Source organism: Neolamprologus brichardi, chromosome 18 (assembly GCF_056152115.1).
Source record: "Neolamprologus brichardi isolate AB-2024 chromosome 18, ASM5615211v1, whole genome shotgun sequence".
Lineage (NCBI taxonomy): Eukaryota > Metazoa > Chordata > Actinopteri > Cichliformes > Cichlidae > Neolamprologus > Neolamprologus brichardi.
The window spans coordinates 17,293,078-17,321,059 of NC_142121.1; the positions used below are offsets into that span (position 1 = coordinate 17,293,078).

Here is a 27,982-nt window from a genome sequence, read left to right on the forward strand (position 1 = left end):
CTCAAACTTTAACGTCACTTTCAGCAAAGGTCAACCTTAGACTTTGACTGAAATGAAAGAAAATCAAACTATACTGTACCTGCACAAAGGGGTTTGCACACCAGGGTCCTCAGCAAGGTTGTTAGCGAAAGGTTGGTGAGGGTGGTTTTGAATATCACAAAGGTGAACAGAAACTACACATTTTTTTCAGTTCATCCAATAAGCAGTGATTGTGGGACTTATGTTTCACATGTGAAGAAGACATGTTCCCTGTAACTGAAAACACTTAGTGGTGTGTACAGGTTTCATTTGTAAATGTGTGTTCTACCTGTAACTGTTTATTGAGAAACTTTCATTACTGCAGATAAACCAAAGACAATGAAAAGAGCCGATAGGGAAGAGATATCAAATCAGTTTTCCAATGCATCAAAGGTAGTCCTTTTACAATAAATAGACATTCAGGAAGTGCTGTTGGCTTAGCCGGATTATTCTAAATTACCCATTAAGAATGGTAAAAATGAGAATGTGAATGTTTGTCTGTCTGTCTGTTAGCCCTGCGTGAGACTGGCGACCTGTCCAGGGTGTAGCCTCCCTGTCCTCCTACTGTAGCTGGGACGGGCTCCAGCCTCCTCGCGACCATGATAATCGGATAATCGGAAGATAATGGATGGATGGATGGAAAGAAGTATGTGTCTAATTTATTAATATGTAACCCTTAGTAAACACAAATTGCATTTGATGTCACTTCATGGCTGTTATTTAACCTACCTACCCAGATGCTGAGTGTTAAGAAAAGTCTGAGCAATAACTAAAACAGAAAAGTCAATAATGTGAATAAATGCACACTGATTTTGTGCGTGCTTGTTTGAGGGCATATGTCTGTGGTCACTTTGGTATTTTTTATCCTTATGAGACTGCTAAACTAACAACAAGAGCTTTTTTTTCTAAATAAATTCAGATTCAGACCTCTTTAAGTACCCCAGATATTTAATGATAGTCAGTTGTTTTGTAATTCTTTTATTTAGCTTGGATTTTTTATTTTTTTTTTACGTGAAATGGTCCATTTATTTAAGCAGCCATCAAGTTCTTAAGCTTTTTAATTCTAACAACTGAATACCCTGCACTATTTTTTTACTTTCTATTATGAATTTGAACTCTTAAACGGTTTTACATTGTATTTATTTTATATATTGTATCGTGTATATCCAGTATTAGACTGTATTCAGCTTTCTATTTTACCTTGCATTTATTTTATATATCATGTGTATTCCGTGTCATATAAACATATCATGTTTTCAGCTTTCTGTTTGTTTATGGTGTGTCTCAACCAAACGTGAACAGACCTCGGCCATACACCGTGGTTAGTCAGCCGTCAATCATTTCCAGAGCCCGCCCCCCAACGGCAGCACGTTTCTGCTATACCACTGATAAACTGGACAGTCCGGACAATTTTATACATCAAGTACGTGTTTTGTATTGTGATTTATTTAACACCGAAGTCTTTATCCTTATTTACAACCAAATTAGGATGATTAGCGACAGAAATCTAGATGGAATAAACCAGGAAACGAGTCGCTGAGAGCAGGTGCATGTCCATCCTGTAGCGCTCGCTAAGGTTTTGACAAATCGATGTTTATGTCGCGTTTTGTTGCATTCTAAAGTGATACGAGTCAACTTTATTGGCTCGTCATGGCGACGGTGGATAAATCTAGACAAATCTTGTCCCAGTGCGCTCTGACAAAGACGATGTAGCGACAAATTGTGACCTGTCGTTGTCCCTTTGTACATTCAGTTAAATTTTGTTAACTTTACTGTTACTGCGTTTTACAGCCACCAGAGCCTTCATGAACCTCCTACTTTACAGCAGGAGGAACTAATTTAGGACTGCACTGTTTACCTCCGAGTGTTTTCGGTGTGTGTGTGTGTGTGTGTGTTCTGGAGAACTCGTGATGACGTGCTGGATAACTTGAATTTCCCTTTTTTTTATCCCTCTGTAAAGAATTGCCTGAGTACATCCCTACAATGGCCTCCACCTCATCAGTTGGGGATAAACAGTTGCAGAGGATAATCAGAGATCTGCATGGTAATCAAGCTCTCCACACATACAGCAAACCCCATATGTGCGTTACAGTAGATACAATATCATGCAATATGCATCAGGTGTCTTGTCCAAAGGATTCTGCAATATTTACATCAGCCAAAGATTTTTTTTATATGTAAATGTTTGTTCGTTTGTTTTACCAGATGAACTGTACACTAACCAGTTACAGCATTTACCAGCATCACCAGACAAATACTGTGCCAAGTCTCTACCTGCCACCAAAAAAGCTATGACCTGTCTGAGCTGTTTTGGCAGCTCGTTTGGGAATGTCCTGGGTTGCAAGAATAGGGAATCAGATTTGGGTCCAATTTTGTGCAGTTGGTCTAAAGTCGGTGTCACCGAGCTTTTCATGTACTTTATTCATAGCTGAAGAGTTTGAGTTTTTGCACACCTGATATGTATAGAACCTTTTTTCATACTGTATATCAACACTATGTGTTCAGATTAAAAAAAGAAATAAAGCAGTCACATTAAATATAACTCTGCAAGATTCATTTTTTTCCTCACAGAAAACATAAAAAATAATCAATTACTGTAAAGTCCTATAAAAGCTTTTCAGTATCCAAACCGTACTTGGGCCTCCATACTGTAAATAGGTCATGTTTCTGTACATCCCATTAAGTTTAGAGGCTAAGTCAACATACTAGGATCAGGTTTTTTTTGGTGTGTCTCATAATTTTGCTGTGGGAGGTCACTATCTTGGGGAATATTCTTCTTTTGCAATTATGTTTAAGGTGTGTCTTGGTAGTGTCCACATGACCCAAGATTTCCCAGCCAAACACGGTATTATAGTGACATGACCAAAGGTATTCACTCCACCTGTCTATGGCTTGAGTGACGTGGCTGCTTGGTTTAAATGTCACAAAAATATTCTGGGACAAAAAAAAATCTATCTACACAAAATCACATATTTGTGTTTGGGTTAATAATGCTCTTGTTCTTCTTTTTTAAACTGTAGATGCAGTGATAGAGTTAAGTAAGGAACACAGGGAGTGTGGTGAACCTATAACGGACGACTTCGCCAACCTGCACAAGTTCTTCTACAAACTAGAATACCTGCTGCAGGTATGTCGCCATATCAAAGAGAGTAGCATTGGGTAAATTAAACCATAAGTACCTACCACTCCCCCCACACACTCTTCCTTTATCGTATGTGCTCACATAGCCCTTAATGGATCTGAGCCAGAGAAAGCATCAGTTAATCATAACATCTCAGCACTTCCATCTAATACTTGCTTTTCCCTTTATTTCATTCATTCTTTCTTTTGTGGTTTCACAATTTTATGCATTTTTCTGCATAACTGGGGAGGTGGTCACACATTGTCTTGAACATATTTGTTAATTTCTTAGCAAAGCTATTTCTGTGGGGGCTGTTGCTAGAAAGACAGTTGCTGAGGCATGTCTAGCCATCAAACTATGTGCATGCTTTACCCGATCCAGTTGACCTAAACCTTGGGCCCCGCTCTTTTTCAACCAGATCAAGGCACAGTAAGGTTAATCACACCAGAGTATGGCACGCAGCGATCACACTCAGTAAATACTCTCCAGGATTGTATAGATTGCCTAGTGTGAATACACCATTAGCTTCTGGTGGAAGTGGCTAATTTTAAGAGGATCCCGGTGTAGCCAGTGGATTTCTGAGCAAAGAGATCAATTTCTGCTTGCAAAAAAACCCAACACAGAACTATTTACCTGCATGTAACAGAAGCCTGGTCAAACATGACTTATCAGTAGTATTGGGAGTGCTGTAGACTAGTGTTCTTAAGTTGTGAACTCTTAAAATGAAACATTTCACAAGACTCATGTCACAAGCCTTCCTGTATTTAAAGGTTATGAGTCCTGATACCAGTGAGTAATTTCTTTAATGTGCTTGAGCTGTTCTTGTAAAGTCCAAGTTGAAGAAAATACACATTTGTGTAGCTCAACTATGTCTTTTTCTTTCCCTAAATCTTTTTGAATTACATTAACAACTACTAAACACTAGCAACTCAGTCACCACGGCGATGTAGTACAGTCCACATTACAGAGCACATTGTATGTGAATGCAATAATTTTGTGTCCTTTGTGTCTCTTAGTTTGACCAAAAAGAGAAGACAACCTTTCTTGGCCAGAGAAAAGACTACTGGGATTACTTCTGCGACTGCCTGATTAAGATCAAGGGAGCTAACGATGGCATCCGTTTCGTTAAGTCCATCCCTGAGGTAATCCTCCTCTGCAGCACACGCGTACACTTAGTCACCCTTTGTGCCTCAGCCCTTCCATGGCGTGAAACACATGCGCACATGTATACAGACAGTGACCGTATAACCATGTAACTAATATTCCAACCAATCAGGTGCACTAAGGCTCAACGCTGCTAATTCACATGCTATCTTACACTTGTGCCACCTGTACTGTTTCCTCCTCACGTTTTGTCCTGGAAATTCACACTGGTGAGCCTCATACTTCAATAACTATTCATGATTTGGTCCTAGTTTGTATTGTAATGAATTGGTTTCCTGTTGAACTGTTAGTAATATTTGGTGGTTAAGTGATCAGTGTATTGGTTATTAGCATTTACAAGTTATGTTGTTCTGTTTGTAAAGGCAACAGCTATGACTACGTTCATTATCTGCATACTTCATGATTATTTTCCTGCATTCCAATAGACGTTGGATACCCACTTTTATAGATGATAATTTTAGGGTACTGAATTATGTGCCAGATAATTTTTGACTTATCATCTATTTTTTTAAACTATTTTTGTAATTCTTTATCACAAGCCTGTTAATATTTTTTGCTGTTAAGTAATCATTGATTTGATAACATAAGGAAGACAGATCTGTGGTTTAAAGTTTTTTTGAGGGGGGAGGGGTGGGGTTTAAATGGGTCAGCGTGTTTATTTTCAGAAGTCACACAGTCTAGTCAATAACATCTGACTGGTAATTAATAATTAAAAACCTTTGGCACTCTGAAAACCTAAAACATTTTTTTTTCTCTTCTTTTACTGTTTTTATTTGCTGTCCATTGGTCACAGACATAAAGACGTCTCCAGCTGGTGTCTGTCTTGTGTATCTGTGTCTCTTATCTTACTTAAATCCCTCCATCTGCCGATGCATTGGAGAGTCTAGGCTTAGAAATAACATTGTACATCTATTCTCTATATGGTGATCATCTTTAATTTTAGATATCTTTAAGCTGAACTGCGATTTATGCAGTAGAATTTAACATTTCCATGTTAAATTGAAATGGCCAAGACTGTTGCTGAAGACAACTAAAACTTTGATCCTTAAAGTCTGCGATGAACAGATTTTATATTTACTAACCTCAAAAATGGAAAAAGAGCTGTAGTCTTATTTTAAAAAGTCTTAACAGTTTCCTTTAAATGCTTTATACAATGTATTTTAGGAAGTAGAAACTGTATTAAGTCTGACCTATTTAACAAGTTAGATAAAAAAAAACAGTGGAGGTTAGTCCACCTTGGATTGAGTTTGCCAGTGTTGTGCATGTTTATGACAAAAGAGTATTTTTGTGTGTCCTCAGTTGAAGACATCACTGGGGAAAGGAAGAGCTTTCATCCGCTACTCGCTCGTTCACCAGCGTCTTGCTGACACACTGCAGCAATGTTTTATGAATCTAAAGGTCACAAGGTGAGAGGACACATCAGCTCAGATTAATCTAATGTTCACCTAACGCATCGAAATATCGTAACATCTAAGACTAAAAATAATTAGATGATTATTTTTAGTCTTAGTGTTATGGGCAAAATAATTCTGTAAATGATAGAAACTGTGGAAACACTATCTGTAACACTATTTTACATTTTAAAGTGGATACTATATGTGCTTTAGTAACATTGAGCAATTGCTTCTGTGATCACTTCCTAGTGATGTCATTTTCTGTACTTGGACAAGATAGCGCTAAACATGCCCCAAAATCTGTAACTTTAAACACTTATTTTTAAAATCTAGTTTTAAGTCTGTATCAGTTTATGCAAGTAGGACTCGATGGTATGTTTCATGTCTGCTTTAAGAAGAAAAAAACATGATATCAGATTGAATGCCTGACTTAAACATTGAGATCTATGGACATGTTACAACAATTCAGTTTAGTGAGAATATTAAACCCGTTTCGATGCACACTTAGGCTTAAATTCATAAATACCATTGTTTTCATGGTAGCTGATGATATTGAAATCTAAAAGGTCAGCTTTAATGTATTCTGTGCTGCAAGTTGGGAAATTCTGGATACTGGGCAGTGATAAAGCTGACATTGCGCAAATGACTGCTGTAAAGGTTTAATCTCCACTTATCTGAAAAGAAGAAATTATCTACAAAAAACTGACAAAACAAAATTAGGAAAACATAATTTAATAATAGAAGCTTAAAGTATTTCCCTGGACTAACCGATTAATCAATGCTAATTAGAATGTGTAATTCTGTTGATTGCATGCATTTCCTTCATGGCTACATGCAACATGAACAGTGGTTTATCTCTAAATGTCCTAATTCATCAAAGAGTGCGTGTTATTGAAGATAGATTGATACATTTTATAGTTCCTGACTATGACAGTTAGAAAGCTGTTGCCAAGATGTGTGTTTTACTCCAGGCATACTGTACTGCTTTGTTTTGGATGTTCTTAGGAAGTGTGATTCTCCCTTCCTTTTTTATGTCCTGTTTCTCCTTTTCGACTGAAATCACAGCAACCAAAAAAAAAAACTTGACCATAGACCTTTGTAGCACTGCTCAGTTCCTGTCTTTTTTCAAATCAAAATGTCAGTTTTATTTTTGCTTTAAGGAAAAAAAGAAGTAGTTTATTCTCTACGCACAGTAAAACTAAACGCAGCAGTTTACACCAATGACATGCTAACTTTGCCAGTTTCTCTTCACATAAACAATATTCAAAATGAAAATAAAATAAAAATGCAATTAACAAAATGCAGGTTTAAGTAATAAGTAATTAACAAATAAAGAAATGAGTTAAAAAAAAAATAGCTCATCTTAAAAACCAGAGATGCAGTATCTGTGCCTTTTGCAAATAAAGGAAGCGCTGTACAAATTAGACAGTCTAATGGGCCATGTTTGGCAGTATGAAAGAGAAAATATTTAACCTATATTTAAACACAGTGGGTTTTGTAAATATTTTACATTCAGTAGAGATTCAGCGTAGTTAGCAAACACACTGGAATGAGGAACGTCAGGAATGGATCTGAAACAGGTTTGGTGTTTTGGTGGTGGGTGGCAGCTTCTATGTTTTTTTTTTGTTTTTTTTTTTTGTCACTGAATGATTGATTTATTTTGAACATGACTAAAATAACAACAAAATACACTTTAAACAATAATGAGACAAAGAAAGGGTTGGTACAAACAGACTTAAAGGTAAACTCATTTGATCCTACCTCAATATACAATATACATGTATAATTACATACAATTATATAAGTCTACAAACACATATCATGCATAAAAATCCTAATAATGATGAAGCTAAATATTGGGTTTAATTGTCCCTGTCTGTAGAACAAATGAAATGTTTTGAATAAAAAAAGGGTCAACTCATATCTCAAATCAGGCAACAAAGTATGTATCTCATTTATAGTGACATAGTTTTTTTTTCCTTTTTTTCCCCTTCCCTTCCTTCCTCTCCCCCTCCTTTTTACATAAAATATAATTACCATCATATAAACAATCATATATCTATCTCTATACATACATATTTATATACCTAAATAAGTATATACAAAGGAGGGGGAGAGAAAAAAAAACCCAAACCCCCCCCCCCCCAAAAATAAAAAAGACAGAGAGAAAAAAAACAATACACCTGCCCAGACCAATGTGTATAATCTTGGAGCAGATATGGGAGGAGGCCATCCCTCCCAGTTTTACTTATTAAAGTTATCTATAAAGGGTTGCCAAATTAGGTAAAACTGTTTAACATTATCTCTCAATGACAATTTAATTTTCTCCAACTGTAAATGATACATTGTGTCTCTTAACAAAGCAGAATGAGTTGGGGGGGCTTTATTTTTTCCAATTTAGAAGTATAAGGCGTCTTGCAGGCAATGTTATAAAACTCAAAGCACAAATTTGTGCAGCTTCTATGTTTGAGCAAATACTTCTTCACCTCTGGGGTGCAAAAGCATTTTTCCCAATATGAACTATGGAAAAAACAAAATACCATTTTATACGACCTTTGGTGCTGGACTGAGTGCGCTTAGAAATAGTGCCTAGAAATTGTTTTTCTTTTCTTTTTTTTAAATTTCAAGACTTTGAATACTTCAGTAAAACTTTCCCTGTTTTCAGTCTATAGGCTCAGCTTATGTACGACAAACCAACTGGATGCTGACTGTGCCATCAGCTTTACACTGCAAACATGCTGACAGTTGTTTTATTTAAAGCGTTCTCAGAAAGGGTAGCCTCATTACTTTATGTCTTCATTTTTTGTCTGAATTCTTTTTTTTAAATCTTTGAAACCTTTATTTCTCTGTTCTCTAGATAACGCAAAATGTCTTCTGTTTTTCAGTATATGAGGAAATGATTATTATTGTTGATAGAGCAAGGAAAAGGAATAGCAAGGATATTGATATTTGGTTGCTATAAATAAATTATTTTATTTTATTTATTTTTTTTTGGTTTCCCTTTAAACGGTGCCAAATTTGGGAGGAAAATATATTTGGGGGTTGAGCAGCAACTACTGAGACCTGTTTTAAGCTTGAGTCCAGATTTTGATTGTGACAGTTGGATCATAGGGTCAAAGTATGTAGAGGAGGCCATTATACTGATTGGTGCACCAATAAGTTAACAGGCTTTGGTGGACACAGTGCGATGGTGTGGAGTGGCATTCATTCTCTGGGCAAAGAGGCTTGTCATCATTGGAGGCAACCTCAATGCAGAGAGATATTGAGATGGTGTTATGCAACCAGTGGCAATCCCATATCTTCACAGAAACAGATTTGGCATATTATTTTTATATGGGAGCAAACTGTATCTCCCAAGATCACAATGGTGGCCCTCACAGAGCGGGGTTTATCAGAGACTGCCTCCAGAATTTGGGAGTAGATGGAGAGGATGGAATGGCCTGCCAGCATTTCAACACCACTGAAGATTTTTGGGATCAGCTTGGGCATGCTGTTTGTGACAGATTGACCGACACAACCACACTGGTTGACTTGTAACAACTCCCGGTCAAAGAACAGTGTGTGACAAAGTTCTTGACCAGCATAATGGGGAGGTGCCAGGCTATTGTGTGTATGGTTCCTCCACATGCCTCCTCTGAGGCCGCTGTTTATTAAACGAATACATTGTTGAATTTGAATGTATAAGCGTTAAATGGATTCTAATGCAACTTTGTGTAGAGTAGAGTCGTGTTAACAAGCCATTAAAATTTGCGTTACTTTCACCAAGGTGTTCATGGGTAACTTAATGAGTTACTGGGTGAAAATTAACAAGAAGTCTTATAACTTGAAAACAATTATTATTAAAAGTGTGATGTGTATTGTCATTATGTAAAATGTACGGTATAAAGATATAAAGATAAAATATCTTGTCACATTTAACAAGGTTAACAACAACAAGGTGACAATAATGCTTTATAGTGCTATTTAAAGCTATGTTTTTTACTGCCATTGTTTCTATTGACAAGTTGTGGGCATAAAGGGAAAGCTTTAATTTGAATATTAGCTTTGTATGCCAATGTCTGTGATGTATATCTTACCTTTAAATGTATTTTTTGTGAATGTTTCTGTTTTTACTAGTTGAAATTCTCTGACTTTCATTTTGTGAGTTGTTTTTGCAACTTTTTTTTGTATTCTTCCGATAAAGTGACTGGTATTATGCCCGGAGTCCTTTCCTCAAGTCTCACCTCACTGGAGACATAATCAACAATCTTTATGAACTCAACCAGATCCAATTTGATGTGGCAGCCAGAGGTTATGACCTTGATGCAGATTGGCCAAAATTTGCAAGGTATGTATGTATGAACAATAGAAGACTAAAAAACTTTATAACACATATTCTTCAACCTGGAAAACATGTAAGGTCACTAAATAAATTATCTGATCTCAAAGAGACTAAATATCTAGAGTGAACACATTATTTTTTTGCAAATGTTGAATTGTGCTGAACGCGTACTGGGTTTTTCACAACTTGAAGTTAACGCCTAATTGTCTTATCTCCCTGCACATTCACAGTTCTGTCTTTTTGCTGTATTGCTCGTGTGTGCATAGGGGTGTGTGGGTGTGTTTATTTGTCTGTGTGTGTGGTTGCTGACAGTGTGTGAACTTGGATCATTGTTTCTTCTATCAGCAGCTTTGTCAAAACTTTCAACTTCGTTGTGATAAATTCAAGCAATACTTTCATAACCTTGCTCCTCCGTATTTGTGGGATCTTACATACCTATGGATCTTACGTACATATAGAGTGCACTTTCACCAGATCTCCAGACTATAACTGCCCTCTACTTTTAAATCACGACTCAATCTGTTCAGAACTGCAAACCCTTCATTATAACTTAGTCTTAGTCTTGTTACCTCGATTAGTTTTATAGTTGTGATTTTATTTGTTTACTTTATGTTTTTACTTTGCTGAAATAATGTAAGGTGACCTTGAGGGTTTTTAACCCTTAAGAGCCCAGACCTATTTCTACTTTCATGAAAATTACGGGGGTCTTATATCAAATGAATCATATATAACCAAGTCTCTAAGTGTAAAGGGGCAGTGACACCAGTGTCACTGTGGGTCCTTAAGGGTTAAAGGTGCCTATAAATAAAATGTATTGGTATTACTATTTTTACAAGCTATTAGAAAAGAAGACACTAGAGTCTTGCACTCTTTTTAAGAAATTCTTAAAAAGAATTTGCTGTGGTTGTCAATTCTATTTCCAATGAGTAGCATGAAATCATCACTTTCTAATTCCAGAGAAGAAATGTGTAACGTCTGAGTGACTTCCTTGCTTGTATTTGTGTAAACTGACTCATATTTTCTCCACTAACAAGAAAAGCATAAAAGCTGGACTACATTTTAAATCTGTTCGTCCATTTAACATACTGCTAAAATTAAATGAACTTTTCTCAGTTCATCGAATGAACTAATCTCATCTGAAAGTAGACTTTATGGCAGTCTATGGCATTTTTTTTTGTTTGTTATTTTAATCATTTCCACAGAATAAAATGCCACTGAGTGTGGGCTCCCACAGTAAAATTAGGCAGGATAGTTCCTTTTAAAATGAAGAACTGAGAGTTTTTTAAAATGAACTCAGTTATACTCTGTAAATATTGCATATTTTCTTGGGTTCTTTAAAATCTTGGCATGTTCTTGGTATGCGTATATAGGTGTGGTTTTTACTTCCTGTTAACCATTTCTAAATAATGCAGTTCTTTCTGGTATATATTACAGAAAATTAGCAGAACTTTAAAATAAAGCATTTTCACTGACCCTAATATTTGGTGTCTCATTAACAAAGGCGAACATTAGGATCTGGCTCCTCAGCTTACCTTTGGAAACCCCCGAGTCGCTGCTCTAGTGTGAACAGTCTGGTTAGCAGTTATTCACACTCACAGGTACACAAAAACTGTTATATCAATATAATTTCCCACAATTTTCTGGTTAAATGTGACTAATGTTTAATGCACCTGACCTCTGCTCTCTCTTTTTCCATGCACTGAACAGGGTCAGGAGTTCCTTCCAGTCCCAGACTTGAGCCACAGTGGTCTTGATGAACTGGGAGAACTGGGGGAACCTTCTTCCTGCAGCATTGCAGAGAATCTGCGCATTGAGCTTGACCAGTCCGAGCTCAGACAGCAGGAGCTTTTGGTGCGGGTTCAGGAGTTAGGCAAGGAGGCTGCGGAGCTGAAAGATATTGTAAAGCACCTTCAAGAACAGTTGTCAGCTCAGAAGTCTGCCAATTCGACATCTACAGCAGTCCAAAGTAACCCAGAAACATACAGTGAAGAAAGAGTTAATCACTATCAAACCTGCAGGGAACCGATAAGAAGTGAACTTCAAGATAGACTCACAACTGCTGAGAACAAAAATATGGAGCTTCTTTCTAAGTTAGATGAGGCTCTTAAAGAAAGGGGCCAACAAACTGCTAGTTACTGTGAATCAGCCTGGAAAATCCAGGAACTCCTGGATAAACTCAAGTCTGCAGAGGAGGGGAGGTTGGAGGCTAAGAGAGAGGCTGAGGACAGGGCGAGGCACTGTGAATGTCTGTCGCAGGAACTAAAACTCAGGGAAGAAGAATTGAAGAATGCTGAGGAGAAGCTAGGTGAAGTAAAAGCTGGAGCTGATGACGAACGGGAGGCAGCGCTCACGCGGTTAGAGGAGCTCCAGAGTGCGGTTGGTCGAATTCAGGGGGCATTGACTTTGAAAGAGAAAGAGACAGGGAATTTGAGAGCACAGCTTCAGGACCTGCAGGCCTCACTGGAATGCAGGGAAAGGCAGGCGGAGGAACTGAGAAAAATGCTCCAGGAAGAGAGGGAGGAGGTAGAGAAGCAGTGTAGTCTCAGTAGCAGCCAGAATGAGGAACTTGAGAGTCTGAGCTTGGATTTAAGAAAAACGCTTAAAAGCAGAGAGAAAGAGCTAGCTGCGAGTTCAGAAAGAATCAAACATTTGGAGGAGCAGTTAGATAAGCTAAACGTGGGGAAAGAAACAGTGGCCCCTCGAATTATTGATGATGAAATAACGTCTTGCAGTCAATCAGAGAATACTGCAGATGACAAAACACAGTTCAGCAGTCTAATGGAAATAAATGCTAAGCTTCTCCAAACGGTTAGGAAAAGTGAGGTAAGCATTTCCGAGCTAACTGAGAGCAGGGCTGCCCTGTTAGACCAGCTAGCTTCTTTGAAGGCGTCTGAGAAGCACTTCAGAAGTAGAGTAGAAGCTGCAAAGATGAGTGTGGAAGACAGAGAGAAAAAGCTTTTAGATGAAAACCTGAAATTGGAGGAGATGGTTCAAAAGGCGTTTATGCAAAGGGAGCAATCTGATGCTCAGTTAAAGAAGCTGGAGCATGAGAATACTGAGCTTCTCGGCAGTCAGTCCACACTGAAGCAACAGTTAGCCACAACTCAACAGGAACTGGATTCATTCACTACCAAAGCTGAAAAGTTAGACAAGAACATTATAGCGTCCCAGAAAAGCCAAGCAGAGTTACTTGAAAAGCTCCAGGAAACCGAAGCTAAGCTAAGAGACCAGACTGTAAAATGTGAGCTTCTCCAAGGTCGAACTGATGAGCTAGAAAGCAGGAGTGGGGAGCTGCATGATGAAAAAGGAGCCGCAGAGAGCAACGAAAAAATGCAAAAGCTTCACAGTGAGCACCAGACTTCCTCAGTGGAATCCAAAGAGGCCCCATTCAGGCTGGTTATAGCTGAGGCACAACTGGAAGTCAATGTGAGAGAGGTAACCAGGCTCCAGGAAGAGGTGGTGGAGCTTAGGGCACAACTCCTGGCAGGAAATGAGGAGAGGATGAAAGCTCAGGCCCTGCAGGAGGTGACAGAAACCTCCAGAGAAGACCTTCGTGTTTTAGTAGAACAACTGAAGGCCCAAGTGGAGGAACTAAACCGCCGGCATGTGGATGAAATTCTTAGATCTCGCGAGCGTGAGGAGGCTCTTATTCGTGAGCGAGATGGCGAGGCACAGGCTCGAGCCGGTCTTGCTGCAGAGGTGACGGCCTCTAGAGAGGAGCTTGATAAGTTTAAGATGCGTTACAATGCTTTGTGTCTGGAGAACAGTGAATCAAAGGAGGCCCTTCACAGAGCCAACACAGAGACCGCAGAACTAGGCGTGCACGTGTGCATGCTGACCGCTGAGAACGAGGAGGCTCGGCTGCGCTGGGAGGGTCAGTCAACAAAGCTGCAGGAGCTGGAGGAGGAGGCGGCTCAGGAAGTAGGAAGGCTGAATGCCTGCATGGAGCAGCTGCGCAAAGAGAACCAGGAGCTCCACAGTCAGCTCCCAAACACTGAGGATTTGATGGCATCCAAGGTGAAACTGGAGAAACAGTTGAGGGAGGCCCAACAGGAAGTCGAAGCTGTGCGGGAGATGAACCAGGAAGAGAATCAACAACTCCGGTTGCAGCTCAGCAGTGAAGCTGTGAGCCATGAAAACCAGCTCCAGGTCAGGCAGAGTAAAGTATACATGTACAATGCTACTGTTGTCTTCCCGTTTATGAAATACTTCCTTGTAAACAAAACTGTTTCTTATAAACTGAAAAACAGTTTTACGTAGCTTAATTTTTTGAAAGAAATCTGTTAGCGAAATTACAGGTTTCTTTTTTAATGTTAACTTTTGAGCTCATTCTTTTAATGCAAATTTAGGATTGTGCATCAGTCTTGTCCTTGTAAGCTGTGATTATGGTTGGTTGGCATTGTTCATGTGTTCTTCTGAATTAATATGTCGCAACCCATCAGTGCTGGTATAGAGTTACTTAAGTTAAAGCAGGAAATAAAGCAGGTATTATTTTTTTTCCTTTTTCTGACCATCTCTTTGCTCCTGCTTTGATATATAACTGAAATGTTAGTACAGACTGACCTTCTTGTGCACTTTAATCTCGAGTCTGGTCGGTTACAAAAATTCAGATCTTACACGATGAGCTGAAATGACACTAAAGTTGAGCACTCAACAAAAATGACATTGAAACTCCTGCTACGTGCTGCATTTGCATATGAGTAATGCCACATAATGTCATTCAGCATCATGTGTTTGGAAATATAAAGCAGATTATTCAAGTTTCAGTCATGAGTACATAAAGGAAGCCTGACCTAATTATAGCATACAAGATCTTAAATGGAGTCAGGACATTTGAGAAAAAAAGGTGTTACTTTTGGAGCAGTGGTCTCAATTTGCATTTGCACTTTCATTTACATGTGAAAGCCTCCCCAGCACTAGAGGAGATTTTCACGCTTTGCGTTTTTGTAAAACTGCCAGAAATTCCACAAATTCTATGTCAGTTCGTGGAAGTTTTTATCTGCTGCCTACACTTTTCTTTGAAATAATATTAACCTCAAATTGTACAGCAATTTACAGAGCTGTTTGATGATTCCACTTTTTAATATAGTGAGGTGAGCGACAGAACCTGCACCTGGTTATCGGGGAAAATCACTGGTTATTACAGAGAAATACAAATGCATCCCCATATTCTCAAATAATTTCATCTGCAGTCCTGAGAATAAGTAACCATACCACTGAACTCTTGCTAAGATGCAGACACATGCTTTTAGAAAAAGTTGCACAGTCTCACTGCACTGTACACAAGCAATATAAACAAGTCATCTTATTTTTACTACTAAAATATTTAGGCCATGATTTTGAAAATAACTAGAATGTATATAAAGATTTATACCAACTCGGCTAGAGTGCAACTAGATATGTTTTCTACATACCCTACTCAACTTTAATGATGAATTTCTGATTATTTTTTGTCCATCTAGAGCACAATTCAAGAGTTAGGGGATGTTAAATTGCAGCTCCAGACTGAGCATGAGAAGGTAGTTGCCCTGGAGAACAACCTCAACGGGCTAGAGGTAAGAGGATAAAAAATTCAGTACGATGTCGTAAACAGAAAGTCCATCCATCCATTTTCTTCTGCTTATCCGGGGCCGGGTCGCGGGGGCAGTAGCCCAAGCACAGAAGCCCAGACCTCCTTCTCCCCAGCCACCTCCTCCAGCATTTCCAAGGCGTTCCCAGGCCAGCCGAGAGATATAATCTCTCCAGCGTGTCCTGGGTCTGCCCCGGGGCCTCCTCCCGGTGGGACATGCCCGGAAAACCGCGCCCAGGAGGCATCCTTGTCAGATGCCCGAACCACCTCAGCTGGCTCCTTTCGATGTGGAGGAGCAGCGGCTCTACTCTGAGCCCCTCTCGAATTGCCGAACTTCTTACCCTATCTCTAAGGGAGACGCCAGCCACCCTTCGGAGGAAGCTCATTTCCGCCGCTTGTATTTGCGATCTCGTTCTTTCGGTCACTACCCACAGCTCGTGGCCATAGGTGAGGGTAGGGATGTAGATCGACCGGTAAATTGAGAGCTTCACTTTTACGCTCAGCTCTCTCTTCACCACAACAGACCGGTACAGCGTCCGCATCGCTGCAGCCACTGCACCAATCCGTCTGTCGATCTCCCGCTCCCTTCTCCCATCACTCGTGAACAAGACCCCGAGATACTTAAACTCCTCCACTTGCGTTAAAGAAGAAAGTTAAAGAGCCAAACTACCAACAAACAGACTCCTCTTAAAAATAATTGCTGTTGGTTTTTGACCATTAAAACCAACGGGTTATGGTCCTGAGTGGGAAATTCATGTAAAGAAAACATCTTCTGAATACTGCTTTATGTGAAGCATTTTGTATTTTACATCTCTAATTATTTTAGAGAACTTCCCTGAGATAGTTCTTTTTTCCCACATTTATTTTGAAGGCTCTTTGTCTGTTATTCATCGTCATAAAAGCCACCTGAAACTCGCTTTGGTTTAATTTTGCAAGAAGATTTTTAGTTGTGGTCAACATGCTGACAGTATTCACATAGTGAAGTGGTTTTACATGTGGAAATGGAACTTCTTTGCTGTCTAACACTGACCACACTAAAGTCATCGCTGGAGGATGATGCGTGACAAAACACATGTGTAACTTGCGCAGCTCGATCTGCATTTTCATGTGTGGGGTTGATAAATGAGAATACAAATTGCAGTTCCATTCTGTATATTGTCAATTAAAGTAACCATAATGTTATATTCACAAACATAATTCACAAAGAGCAAGAAATAAGGCTGTGCTTTGCTGCGCTGATTGCAGGCTGAAAATCAGAGATACTGCCAACAGATTGAGGAGACAAACATCCAGATGGCCGAGTCTGAAAACCTCATTCAGCAGAAAGAAGACGAGATAATCCATCTGAAAGGGAATTTATCAAGGTGAGATACTGTATTCATAATCACACATTCTGGACCAAATTAAAGCTCCTGATGAAAGTTTTTAATCTTGTCTGTTGTGAGCGTTCTAGCCCAGAAACAACCAAATACACATTGTCTGTGTTGGTGGCACGGAGTCGAATCTCTCTGGGTACTCCTGCTTTGTCACACAGTCTAAAGACACCCATGTTAGGTTAATTGGCGAGTCTAATTTGGCCGTAGGTGTGAATGAGAGCATGACTGCTTATCTCTGTGTGTTAGCCCTGTGATGACTGTTAGCCTTTCTAGGGTGTACCCTGCTTTCCTAGTGACAGCTGGGATAAGGTCTGCATGGATGCTCGATCCTCCATGTTTTTTTGGTCAGCATGTATTTGTGCTATATGCAGATCTGAGGAGGCGCTAGCAGTTGCTCAGCGGGCCTGTCAGGAGATGGCTGAAAACCTACGGAAAGTCACACAGGACAAACAAAGCTTTGACGTGAAAATGGCTGCTGAACTGGATGATCTTTACCGTACCAAAATCAATTTGGAAGAAAGGCTTGTAGAGCTCATCAGGTATAAACGTCTTTTATTTCTCCACAGATTAGCTTAATACAAATTCATTTCTGGGGTTTTTTGTTTTTAGTCTTAAGTTCTTTTTTACCTTTTGTTTTTGGTTAGGCTGTTCTGCAACCATCACATTTCAGTCTGTCTCATAAAATTTAATGTTAGCATTTTAAATAAACTGCCTCCAACCAAAAAAACCCTCCTAATAATAGAGTTTAACTTTAAGAACAGTCCATTTATTTTTGTATCAAATTGGCTGTCAAAAGTAATTCTACTGGTATCAGTATAATCTAAATTTCTGGTACCATGACATCCACACAGGAAGGGCGGATTTTGAAAAGTGTACAAATATGCTTGTGCTTGTTGCAGGGACAAAGATGCCCTTTGGCAGAAGTCAGACGCTCTGGAGTTTGAGCAGAAGCTGCGGGATGAGGAGTCGGAGAGGGACGTTAACTACTGTCTGGGCTGCCACACTCAGTTCAGCTGGTGGTTCCGCAAGTACAGCTGCAGGTGATGGTTCATCAAAACAGAAACTGCTTTTACCAACCAGTAAAAGCACACTCATTTCTTTCACAGCTTCTCAACACTGAGGTCATTCACTTCTTGTTTACACTGTGGTTGTGTGATGACTGTTTTCTCACACATTCCTCACTTGGTTTACATTGTGCATTGCAAAGCACTTCTACAAACTTAGTTCTGCAAAAGACTGTGCTTATTCAAAACATGCACACATGTGTAGGACATGATAATGCATGACCGTGACCCTCAGTGACTTGAGGGAAGTGAAGACAAAGTCAAAGTGACTATGATACAGAACTCTTTGTGCCTCATGAGGCTTTGTGATCATTTTTCAGATATACTCTGTTCTACCACTGAATGGTATCCCTCACAAATATGTCACCCTCAATTCAGCAAATGTACCCGGTTGGACCCTCTTTTGCCTTCATAGTTGCCTCAAACCTTCATGGCACTAATTCGAGAATTTGCGGGACGTTTCCTGAGCTGATAGGAGTGACACTCGGTACAATCTTCTGGTGATGTAATCCGTCCTTTTCAACATTCGGTGTGTTGTAAATTCAGAGATGGTCTTCTGCATAAACTGGTAGTAACAAGTGGTTGCTTTCCTATCAGCTTGAAGCAGCGTTACTATTCAGCTCTGACCTCTGGCAAGGCACTGTTACTCAGAACTGTTGCTCATTGTAGATTTCCTCTTTTTAAAGCCATTGTCTGTAAACCCTACAGATGGGTGTGTGGGAGTATTCCAGTAGATCAGCAGATTCTTAAACACTCACACAAGCCTGTCTTGCACCAACAACACGGTCAAGTTCAACGCCACTTAAAGCTTTCTTCCCTGTTCTGATGCTCTGTTGGAGCTTCAGCAGGTCCTCTTAACCACATTTACATGCCTAAATGCTCTTCCTTTACTTTTACCTTACATCAGTAGTGCTCAAGCTTTACTCATAGGTCATTTAATTGAGCTTTTTTCTTGTTTATCCACTCCACCTCTGAAGTAGCTGTTATGAGTCACATGTTTTGTCCCATAGCACTGCTTTAGGGTTTTAGATCAGAGACTGCTGACTACCCAGAGGTGAAGGCTGAAAACTAAGGAACTATCAAGTCCTACAAGTTACATTTTTACACTTCTTCTGTTTTTTAATGCCCTTTTTTTTTTTTTTTACCTTTGATAGTTTCATTTCTTTTTGTACAAATCTATACTTCACATAAAAGGAACTACAACGCACAGGTCAATTCTCTCCAGTGAACATTTCACAGCGAGTTGCACTAACACGCTCTGTCTCAATCTTTTTGCCTTTTTCTAGGCTGTGTGGTCGTCCTTTCTGCTACTACTGTTGCAGCAACACGGTGAGCACCCAGCAGGGTGGCAACAGAGAGCGCTGCTGCAAGGACTGTTACAACCAGCACAGTGCAGTAGTTGAGCGCCACCCGCAGGAAGAAGTGACTCACAGCACACCGGGAACACCATTTAGGCGCTTTCTGCAGGCTGGCTTGGCTGTAAGCGGTGTTTCAGGTAGTCTCATACACACTCACTGGATTAATGTGTCAAAGGATAAAATATTTACATATTTAATTTATATTGGGGACACAGTAGTGATATACACACTACAGTAAGAGCTAAGAATAAAGATCTATGGTGAGTATGATGTTTATCTTCTAGGAGCAGGTGGAGATGAGAAACTGGACGATGGTGTTTTTGACATTATCACAGATGAGGAAGTGATTGGGGTGTACGACAGTGAATCCCTGTCTTTTGTCACCGCTTGCTCGCCTGGACATGGACAGCAGGGGGCAGCACAACTGTAAGTATCTCACACAGAGATGGACAGATATAGTAAGCAACAGGATTATCAGACACTGCATGGCAGATTAATAACAGCCACCAAAACAGATTTTCTATTTGCACCTGTCCTTTGCAACGCGCCTCCTCTGAAACAGTCTACTTAGTGTGCTCCAGATTAATCAGAAACAGCCAGAAATAAGCATGACTGCTAAAGTGATTATTGAAAAATTCACTTACCCCAGAATATAATTACAATTTTATATTTAACACATTTGCATATCCCAAAACAAATGACATATGCTCTAAGACATAGATTTAGATTTGTACTTCTTTAGCAGTACGTTGGCGTCTTTGGTATGTGAGGTCAATAAGCTATTACTTGTACTTGAGGGCTCTATTCTTAAAGATTTTATTGTTAATTTATTTGGCTTTTATTGTTGTTTTTAAATGTATTTAAGTAATGTGCAAAAGTCTTGAGCCACTCCTCGGTTCTTCATATTTTTCTTCCAAGCAGTCCGATTTTCCTGTTATTGTTTTTTTCAGTGTTTCTTTGGACATTGGCAGCTTTTTTACTTCTTCTCACTCCAGTCATTTTACTGGATCATTTTCAGAAGAATGTTCTTTTTTGCTTTGTTTAACAAACTCAAGCCAGTCAACACTGATCTATGAGTAATTCAAGAAAGTCACCTAACTCAAAGGATGAACCAGTGTTGTGACTACACATAACAGAAAACTTGTACCCTCGGATTTTGATCCACCATGCAATGCCATCTGGAATTTAAAGCTTGGCAACAGCGTTCATCCCAAACACAATGCCAGTTAGACGATCACTGACCCACGAATTGTCCTCCCCAGAGACTGGACATCAGCATTATTATTGAAACAGTGTGGGATCATCTCGACAGAAATGGTAAATGGCCTGTATTTGTAAAGCGCTTTACTAGTCCCTAAGGACCCCAAAGCGCTTTACACATCCAGTCATCCACCCATTCACACACACATTCACACACTGGTGATGGCAAGCTACATTGTAGCCACAGCCACCCTGGGGCGCACTGACAGAGGCCAGGCTGCCGGACACTGGCGCCACCGGGCCCTCTGAGCACTACCAGTAGGCAACGGGTGAAGTGTCTTGCCCAAGGACACAACGACCGAAACTGTCCAAGCCGGGGCTTGAACCGGCAACCTTCCAATTACAAGGCAAATTCCCAACTCTTGAGCCACGATCGCCCGAAAACAAAACAAAAGGTAGAAACATCCAAAGAAGAGCTTTGAATGCACTTCAAGAAGCCTGTAGAAGTACATCAGTACTTCTACAGGCTTCTCTATGGTTCTATGATGACTGCTTAAAGAGATCGCAAGAAAACTTGGTCAGGCTGTGCTGAAGAATAAGGGTGCTCATACCAAATATCAACTTTCAATTTGTGTTAGCGCACGATTCTATCAGTTGCTGCCATGGTTATTATAACTAACTGAAACTTCATTTCAGTAAACTACCATAAAAATCAAAACTAGACGTCTGAATAAAATTAAAAACACTGGATTATATAAACTGAAACAATTTTGTAAAACTTGGAAAACGAGTGAGTTTTTTTTTATTAAATAGATTTTGTTTTTAAATTATCAAAACTTGCCTGATGAGGCTTTGGTAGATATGTTTCTTGATGCTTTAGATGTCTACAAGACTGTGAATCAACTCCTTACAAAATTCAGTGTTTTTATTGTAAGAACTTTACTGATTTGCTTAACTATTGCCTCCCACATGTGCCCTTCTTACAATAATTTTCATTTGTTTAGCAAAATATAACGAAAGAAGGGGAAGCTCAAGACTGCTGTTCAGTCTCATACATGTATTCAGTCTAGTGTTTTTGTAAGTTTCAAAAAATGCTTGAATAATGAGCCGTAAAGTATGTGTTGATCTAAAATATAAATGCCGTTTTGATTAGAAACAGCAGTGCCAGTGCAGGAGACCTCACATCAGAGGATACTGACGACCTCAGCGCTGCGGTACAGGACGCAGAGATCTGCCTGCTGAAATCTGGAGAACTGACGTAAGTTTCTGTGAAAGTTACACCTGAAAGCCACAAGTGTAGTTGCATTTTGTGAGGTCAAATGTTTTGTTTGGGTTTCTAATTTTCAGAAGAAGTTTCTCTTGTCTTTTTGTGATAAAAGTGTTGAACTACATCCTAAAAGGGAACTGAAAAATGAAGCAAATCTGGTTTGGGGGTTATCAACTTCTCTAAATATTGTGCAGTACATGTTGCAGATCCAGTTTCACTTCTGGTGTAACCTGGAGCTGGTTTGTTCAGGCAGTGTGGAAACTTTCTGCTGTTAGCACTGTTTTTCAGTGTTAAAGAACACTTTAAATTTGAATTTCAACATTTTAAAGGGAAACAGTCTATTTATAGATTCAGGGAATGCACTACTTCAAACGTGTAAACATGCTATAAAGCGATTCATATGACCAGATGATTTATGCCACTCAGTGAGCGTCAGATGGAGCCAATCAAGATAAAAATGATTCAAAAAGATTGAAGTGAAATTCCAGACTTTTGTAATCATTTTCTCATCACCACAAGGGGTGAGCAGCTCAAGGTTGCTTGCTAGCTTCACACTACTAGTATTATTATTCTTGTTATCAATCAATCTGACAGCTGATCAATGAAGGTTTGGTCTGTAGGATTTCAGACGTTTCTCATTTCCAAGATAACTTTTTCAAATTCCTTTTTAATCAGAAAAGAAATGTTGCAATGTGAGCTTGTGTTTTTGCACGTCAATCCTTTCAGCTCTACAGAGATTTATGAAATTCTGCAGAAATCTTCAACATACCGTCGTTTTCGGGTCATAAGCCGCTACTTTTTTCCCACACTGTGAACACTGCGGCTTATACTGACGTGTGGCTAATTCATTTTTTTTTCATGCGGCCAAAAACATTTTGCCTGGTAACAGTAGACCAATAAAATTGATAAGCAGTATATATACGGTATATATTTTTAGCGGTTGTTAAGAGACGTTGTAATGTTGTTTGTACACTGTTCCGTAAAAAAACCATAAGCAACGTCATTTGTGTGTTACTGATACGTACGTATACTTAAAGGTAGCCGTGTTACAGGTGCTGTTCGAGGAAAAGAAGCATTTGCAGTATGTATTTTTGTATGTTACCATAACGTTTATGTTACCATGTTTATGTTACCTTACGGATTAAATTAAACGTTAAAAATCCTCACGTGTAATATTTCTGTGTAAATATCTGATATTATGAGTGAAACGTACAATTTTGTACAAGTACAAAATTGATTTTCTTTCTAAAATTAGAGCATGCGGCTTTTAATCAGGTGCGCTCTGTAGTCCGGGAATTATGGTACTTCTTATTACCACTGTGTTTTGAGAAATGTTAGCTTTTTAGCTGCTCTCAACCTGCTGCTAATCCAGTCATGTAGCATAAGATACCAGCCAACTATATTTGTAATTAATATTTTTTACAGTTTAACAGAAATATGACCCTGAAGTTACCTATTCTAGCTCATTAACAGTAAATGTGGTGTGTTTCTTAAGGTGTTTGATAGATATCTGAATACTTTTTTGTGCACAGTGACTGGATAAACTGAAAAAAACCCTGAAAAATATCAAGTAAATTGGAAATTAGGATTTTGTTTAAAAAATGGATAAATGATATGGGATTAAACTGAGTTGGGTACTGCAGTGCCACTGTTTCAGCGTGAAATGTTTCGTTCCACACGCTGCAGGTTCTCTGTGCACTTCACGGTGGATGACATCGCAGCGTTTGGCGACAGCCCCCGAGAGCTTTTCATCAAATCCAGCTGTTACAGCACCATCCCCATCACCATGAGCAACCCTGGTCCTACTGTGTCCTGGACCTTCACATCTGAACCAAAGAGCATCTCCTTCAGTGTGGTCTACAGGGAGAGCAGTGAGACTCCACTGGAACAAGCCAAGGTGAGAGCCCATCATGTGTATAACCATGGGTGAAGGACACGACCTCACAGAGATACATTTCCATCCAATTCCATTCCAATAAAGTGGATTTATTCAACTGTAAACCGATCTCCAAAGGAATATAAACTCACCAGTGAACATTAACGTGAACATTTGATCTTATTTGATAGTTATAAAATGAAAAGGGTAAGCAATATGAAAGATTAGAATCGATCTACAGAAAACAGTCGCTCGCATATGCAGCTCATCACAACACTGGGTTTGTTGGTTATCTTTCAAACTGATTTTTTTAGCACTGACTCAGTCTCAGTGTTCTTGGTGTTCAACAAACACAATTTAACAGCTGCTGAACGCAGTGGAGCGTTCAGCAGCTAAATAGCCAGATGTTCCCCTCAGGAGAGGATAGTGACCAAAAGGCACTACTGCCGTGACTACCGCCACACAAACATGACTTCAAATGAATAGTAATGGATGTGTTAGTAGCCAACTTTTAACACTGATGCGATATGAAAATCAATCTGCCAGTTTGATGTCTTAGAATATGGAGGACTTCCTGTGCATGCAGCAGTTGTCGGATTCAGGTCATTACTTACAAATGAAAATTAATTTAGAAAAATGAAATCGCTGTCAGACGATAGCTGATGGTTTCAGATGTTTTCTGGCAAATGCCACCATGTTTTTGCTTTCCATACAGATCGTTCACCTATGTGCATCCAAAGCCCACTCAAACCTGATTGGTCAGTGTTTCCCATTTAAATTCTGGCACTGATGGGTTTACATATACACAGATGTGCATACGGGTATATGTGCACATGCTTTTGTATATAGTTTTGTGTTTTTCATATATTTTTTCTATTTGCCAGACAGTCAATGACAGATAAATTGTACATGTATATATGGTGCCAAGAACCTCCAGAGATGTAGCTGGCAGATAAACGAGAAGTGAGAAGGTGGGGCTAACTAGTTAGCAGTGACCCAACTTTAAAAAATGACAGCAAGAGGACTCACCTTCTTCTTTCAGCTGCTCCCTTTAAGGGTCGCCACAGCAGATCATCTACCTACATCTCACTCTATGCCTGGCATCGCCCTCTGTCACGTCAGCCCTCTGCATGCCCTCCTTCACTCCATCCATGAACTTCCTCTCTGGTCCTCCTCTTTTCCTCTGCCTGGCAGCTTCAACATCCTTTGTCCAGTATAGCCATTATCCCTCCTCCGCACATGTGCAAACCATCTCAGCCTTCTCATTCATAAAGATGGGTACAAAACTTAAAAATGAGTTGGGTGGGTCACCAAATTAAATTCTCTGTGGGTAACACTGCTTTAGAGCGTGGACCATAAACTGGGCATTGAAATCTGGTCACTTGCCTAGAGAATGTTTATATAGTGTAACCTTAATAATACCGTGGATGTGTATTTAGCCTAACCGTCTAACCACCAGTGATTGAAGTAGAAGTTTGTGTCAGTTTATTTCATCCAAGTCAACAAAACACCTCAGACTGTGGCAGGATTTTTTCCAAATATTTATGAGCAATAAATCAAGTCAGAGAGGGACAAGCGGCCTTTCCCAGCCTGCTGATAGTGTGGGGCTGTATTCTGTGACCCCTGGTGTAATATGCAGTGTGCATGCAGAAGCAACTAAATTATTCAGTTCATATTTCCTCAGTGATAAAGCAGAGCTAATATTTTATTCTACTGTGGTTCTTATGCAGCCGTAGCAGAGCCGCCCACTGTGTAAGCTGCCCGGCAGCAAACATAAAAATGTGTCAGGACAGGGTTAAAAAAGGTCACGGAGCAGTGGAGAAAGTCCGACAGCTTTTCTGCACATTTATTGGGATTTAGATTCAGTAAGCTGATTCTGAACTGGTTTCACAGTTGGTAAAATGTTGCCTCTTGTTGCCATCTTGCGTACACAGAAGAAATCCTTAACCAAGATTTCTCTCCTTTGCTCTCTGCAGGTTTTGATCCCTCTGACCCGTTGTAACTCCCACAAGGAGACAATACAGGGGGAACTAAAAGTCAGAAATCCTGGAGAATACACACTTATCTTTGACAACTCCTTCTCCAGGTTAGTCACACTGTGCTCTAAGCAACAACTGTTCAGAATAAGACTGAACAAAGCAGAACATAAAGCCTTCTCTGTCTCTCCTGTTTGTCAGGTTCATCTCTAAGAAAGTGCTGTATCATCTGAGTCTAGACAAGCCTGTGGTCTACGATGGAACCGACCTCCTCTGAGTGTGGCAGGAGCAGCACGAGGATGTGTAACACTGACTTTTTCAAACTGTCAAGGCTGTTTAAGCGCATAGGTATCACTTCAGAGTCTTCTGATGCTGAGCAGCCTCAGCGGAAAGGTCACAGCATTAAAACACATAAGTAAATAACAATATTACACTACGGTATGTCAGCATGCACTTTTATGAAAGCTAGTTTAAATATACATAAGGAAGGATATCCAAAGTTCAGGCGCTTTCGTATTTGAATGTGACCGCTTAATGTGTGTGTCAGTTAAAATCCTCTTTTCACAATATGAGAAGTTTTATGTTTTGATATCCAAAAGTATCAAAATCAAATAAAAAGGGTTGAGGAAGTGTTTATATACTTAAAAAAAAAAACAGGGAGGGATGTGGGGTTTTGCGTAAATAAGTGGCCATAAATACATCAGATAAAGATGCTTTATGAGAAAAAAAAATAATATACAGTAATAATTGTTGTACATTGTTCCCAGAAAAGCTCTGACTGCTGGCAAACACATGCGATTGAGTCATAATCAAACAGGGAGCCTCTTGTTGTGAAAGCGTCTGTGGTTGCAAGCTGAGATCAAATCGAATCACTTGATTTATTAACGGTAACTTTGATTGTAAAACGTTTCAGTGGAAGAATTCAACTCTGATGTTAACTCTGATGTTAACAGAGTCTTAACTGACGCTTCAGTGGACATTAATGCTGCGGTAGAATGAGCCCAGCAGTCCTTTCACATATCTTTCTTACTGTTGCCTTTTCAGCTGTCAGAAATTAGATGAAATGGATGTGTCGCAATCATGACGAAGCTTAAATGGAAGAAACAGAACCACAGGAAGAACCCGGAAAGCATTTGGTTTTATTTATCTTGAGTAAACAGGCTTTATTTCAGTGCTTTGTCTCTAGTGGTTGCAGCTGAAGACAGAGGGGAATGTGGCTGCTTGGGTTCTGTGCATGCAAACATTAAGTGTGTGTGCAAGCTTTCCCAACTTCATTAAGCATATATCAAAATGTAAGTTTCAGTGCTTCAGTATTTAGTTGTTTTTTCCCATCAGTTTAACCATCACTCTTGATGGTTTTACATTTAAAGTGAGCAAAAATGGGACAAATTCTCATGAAAACCACGAAGCTGTTACTGTCTCTAGAAAGAAAAAAGAATCATCTTTAGAATCGTTTTCTTGGGTTTTTTATGCTTTTGCTGTGTAATGTTCTGGATGAGTTAATTAGAGTGTTTTGTTATGAGAAATGTGCAAAACCTGCAGTGTGTCAAACAGAAAACACGAGCCTCAGCCTTTAAATCACACAAGTCCAAAAATTCTGTTACTTTAATACCTGATTTTTTTCATATGTGGACCTTTAAAGGGTTTAATGTGGAAGATAATCCAAGTTTTCAATCAGCAATCCTCTCAGTGTCTCATCATTTAACAATACTGACAGAGTAACATTGATTTAACTGCTTTGCTCTATCCAGAGGTTTTACAAAATCTCTTCCACCATTTTAAACCCATTTTGTAATTTATGTTGTGAAGAACTGACAGGAGAAAAGAAAACAAGGAAAAATGCTAATTGATTTTTATACATCCGCTCATTAAGAGTGACAAGTTGCCAAATATATTTTACAATTCTTAAATGGGAGTTTCTATTTAAAGACACTGCGACATGACTGCTGTATAATGCACTTTGTGAAAGGGCTTTTTGTCGATATGTATCCCATGAGCCTTTGTGCCAGATGATGAATGAGGTTTTTTTCTCCTCCATATGTAGGCAGTGTTTGATTGTAGATGTTTACAGCTGGATTTACCAGAGGGAATCTGCCGACACATCTTATGAGAACTAAATATTTATACTAGAAATGATGTAAGGTTATGGTTAATAAATAAGGATTGTGTGATGAATGTGTGGTTGCTGGTCATTTTAATCTGAAGCATATCACTGTGTGTATTTGATGGTCACATTGTTTTTTAGCCACACTGGTCTGTGGATGTCAATCTGCTCACG

The 27,982-nt window shown here is 39.3% G+C and overlaps 1 protein-coding gene across 2 annotated transcripts; it reads left to right on the forward strand.

Moving 5' to 3' along the window:
* The first annotated feature begins 1,366 nt into the window (after positions 1-1,366).
* fyco1b (FYVE and coiled-coil domain autophagy adaptor 1b) lies at positions 1,367-27,889 on the forward strand. Of its 2 annotated transcripts, none has more exons than XM_087831636.1 (18): positions 1,367-1,441; positions 1,979-2,062; positions 3,039-3,145; positions 4,156-4,281; positions 5,603-5,709; positions 9,881-10,024; positions 11,520-11,616; positions 11,726-14,167; positions 15,481-15,573; positions 16,833-16,951; positions 17,335-17,502; positions 17,863-18,003; positions 19,314-19,522; positions 19,670-19,811; positions 21,739-21,843; positions 23,539-23,749; positions 25,705-25,814; positions 25,906-27,889. In XM_087831636.1, the coding sequence occupies exons 2-18, from the start codon at positions 2,002-2,004 to the stop codon at positions 25,979-25,981; spliced, it is 4,458 nt and encodes a 1,485-aa protein (XP_087687762.1). In that variant the 5' UTR covers positions 1,367-1,441; positions 1,979-2,001; the 3' UTR covers positions 25,982-27,889. The 2 variants fall into 2 exon arrangements, with proteins under 2 accessions (XP_087687762.1, XP_087687763.1); XM_087831637.1 differs by having other exon boundaries at positions 19,673-19,811.
* The last annotated feature ends 93 nt before the right edge of the window (positions 27,890-27,982 follow it).

Coding starts and splice junctions, on each gene's coding strand:
- fyco1b (XM_087831636.1), top strand. CDS start 2,002: ATGGCCTCCACCTCATCAGTTGGGGATAAACAGTTGCAGAGGATAATC. Junction 10,025..11,519: donor GATTGGCCAAAATTTGCAAG/GTATGTATGTAT, acceptor TCATTAACAAAG/GCGAACATTAGGATCTGGCT. Junction 14,168..15,480: donor GCCATGAAAACCAGCTCCAG/GTCAGGCAGAGT, acceptor TTGTCCATCTAG/AGCACAATTCAAGAGTTAGG.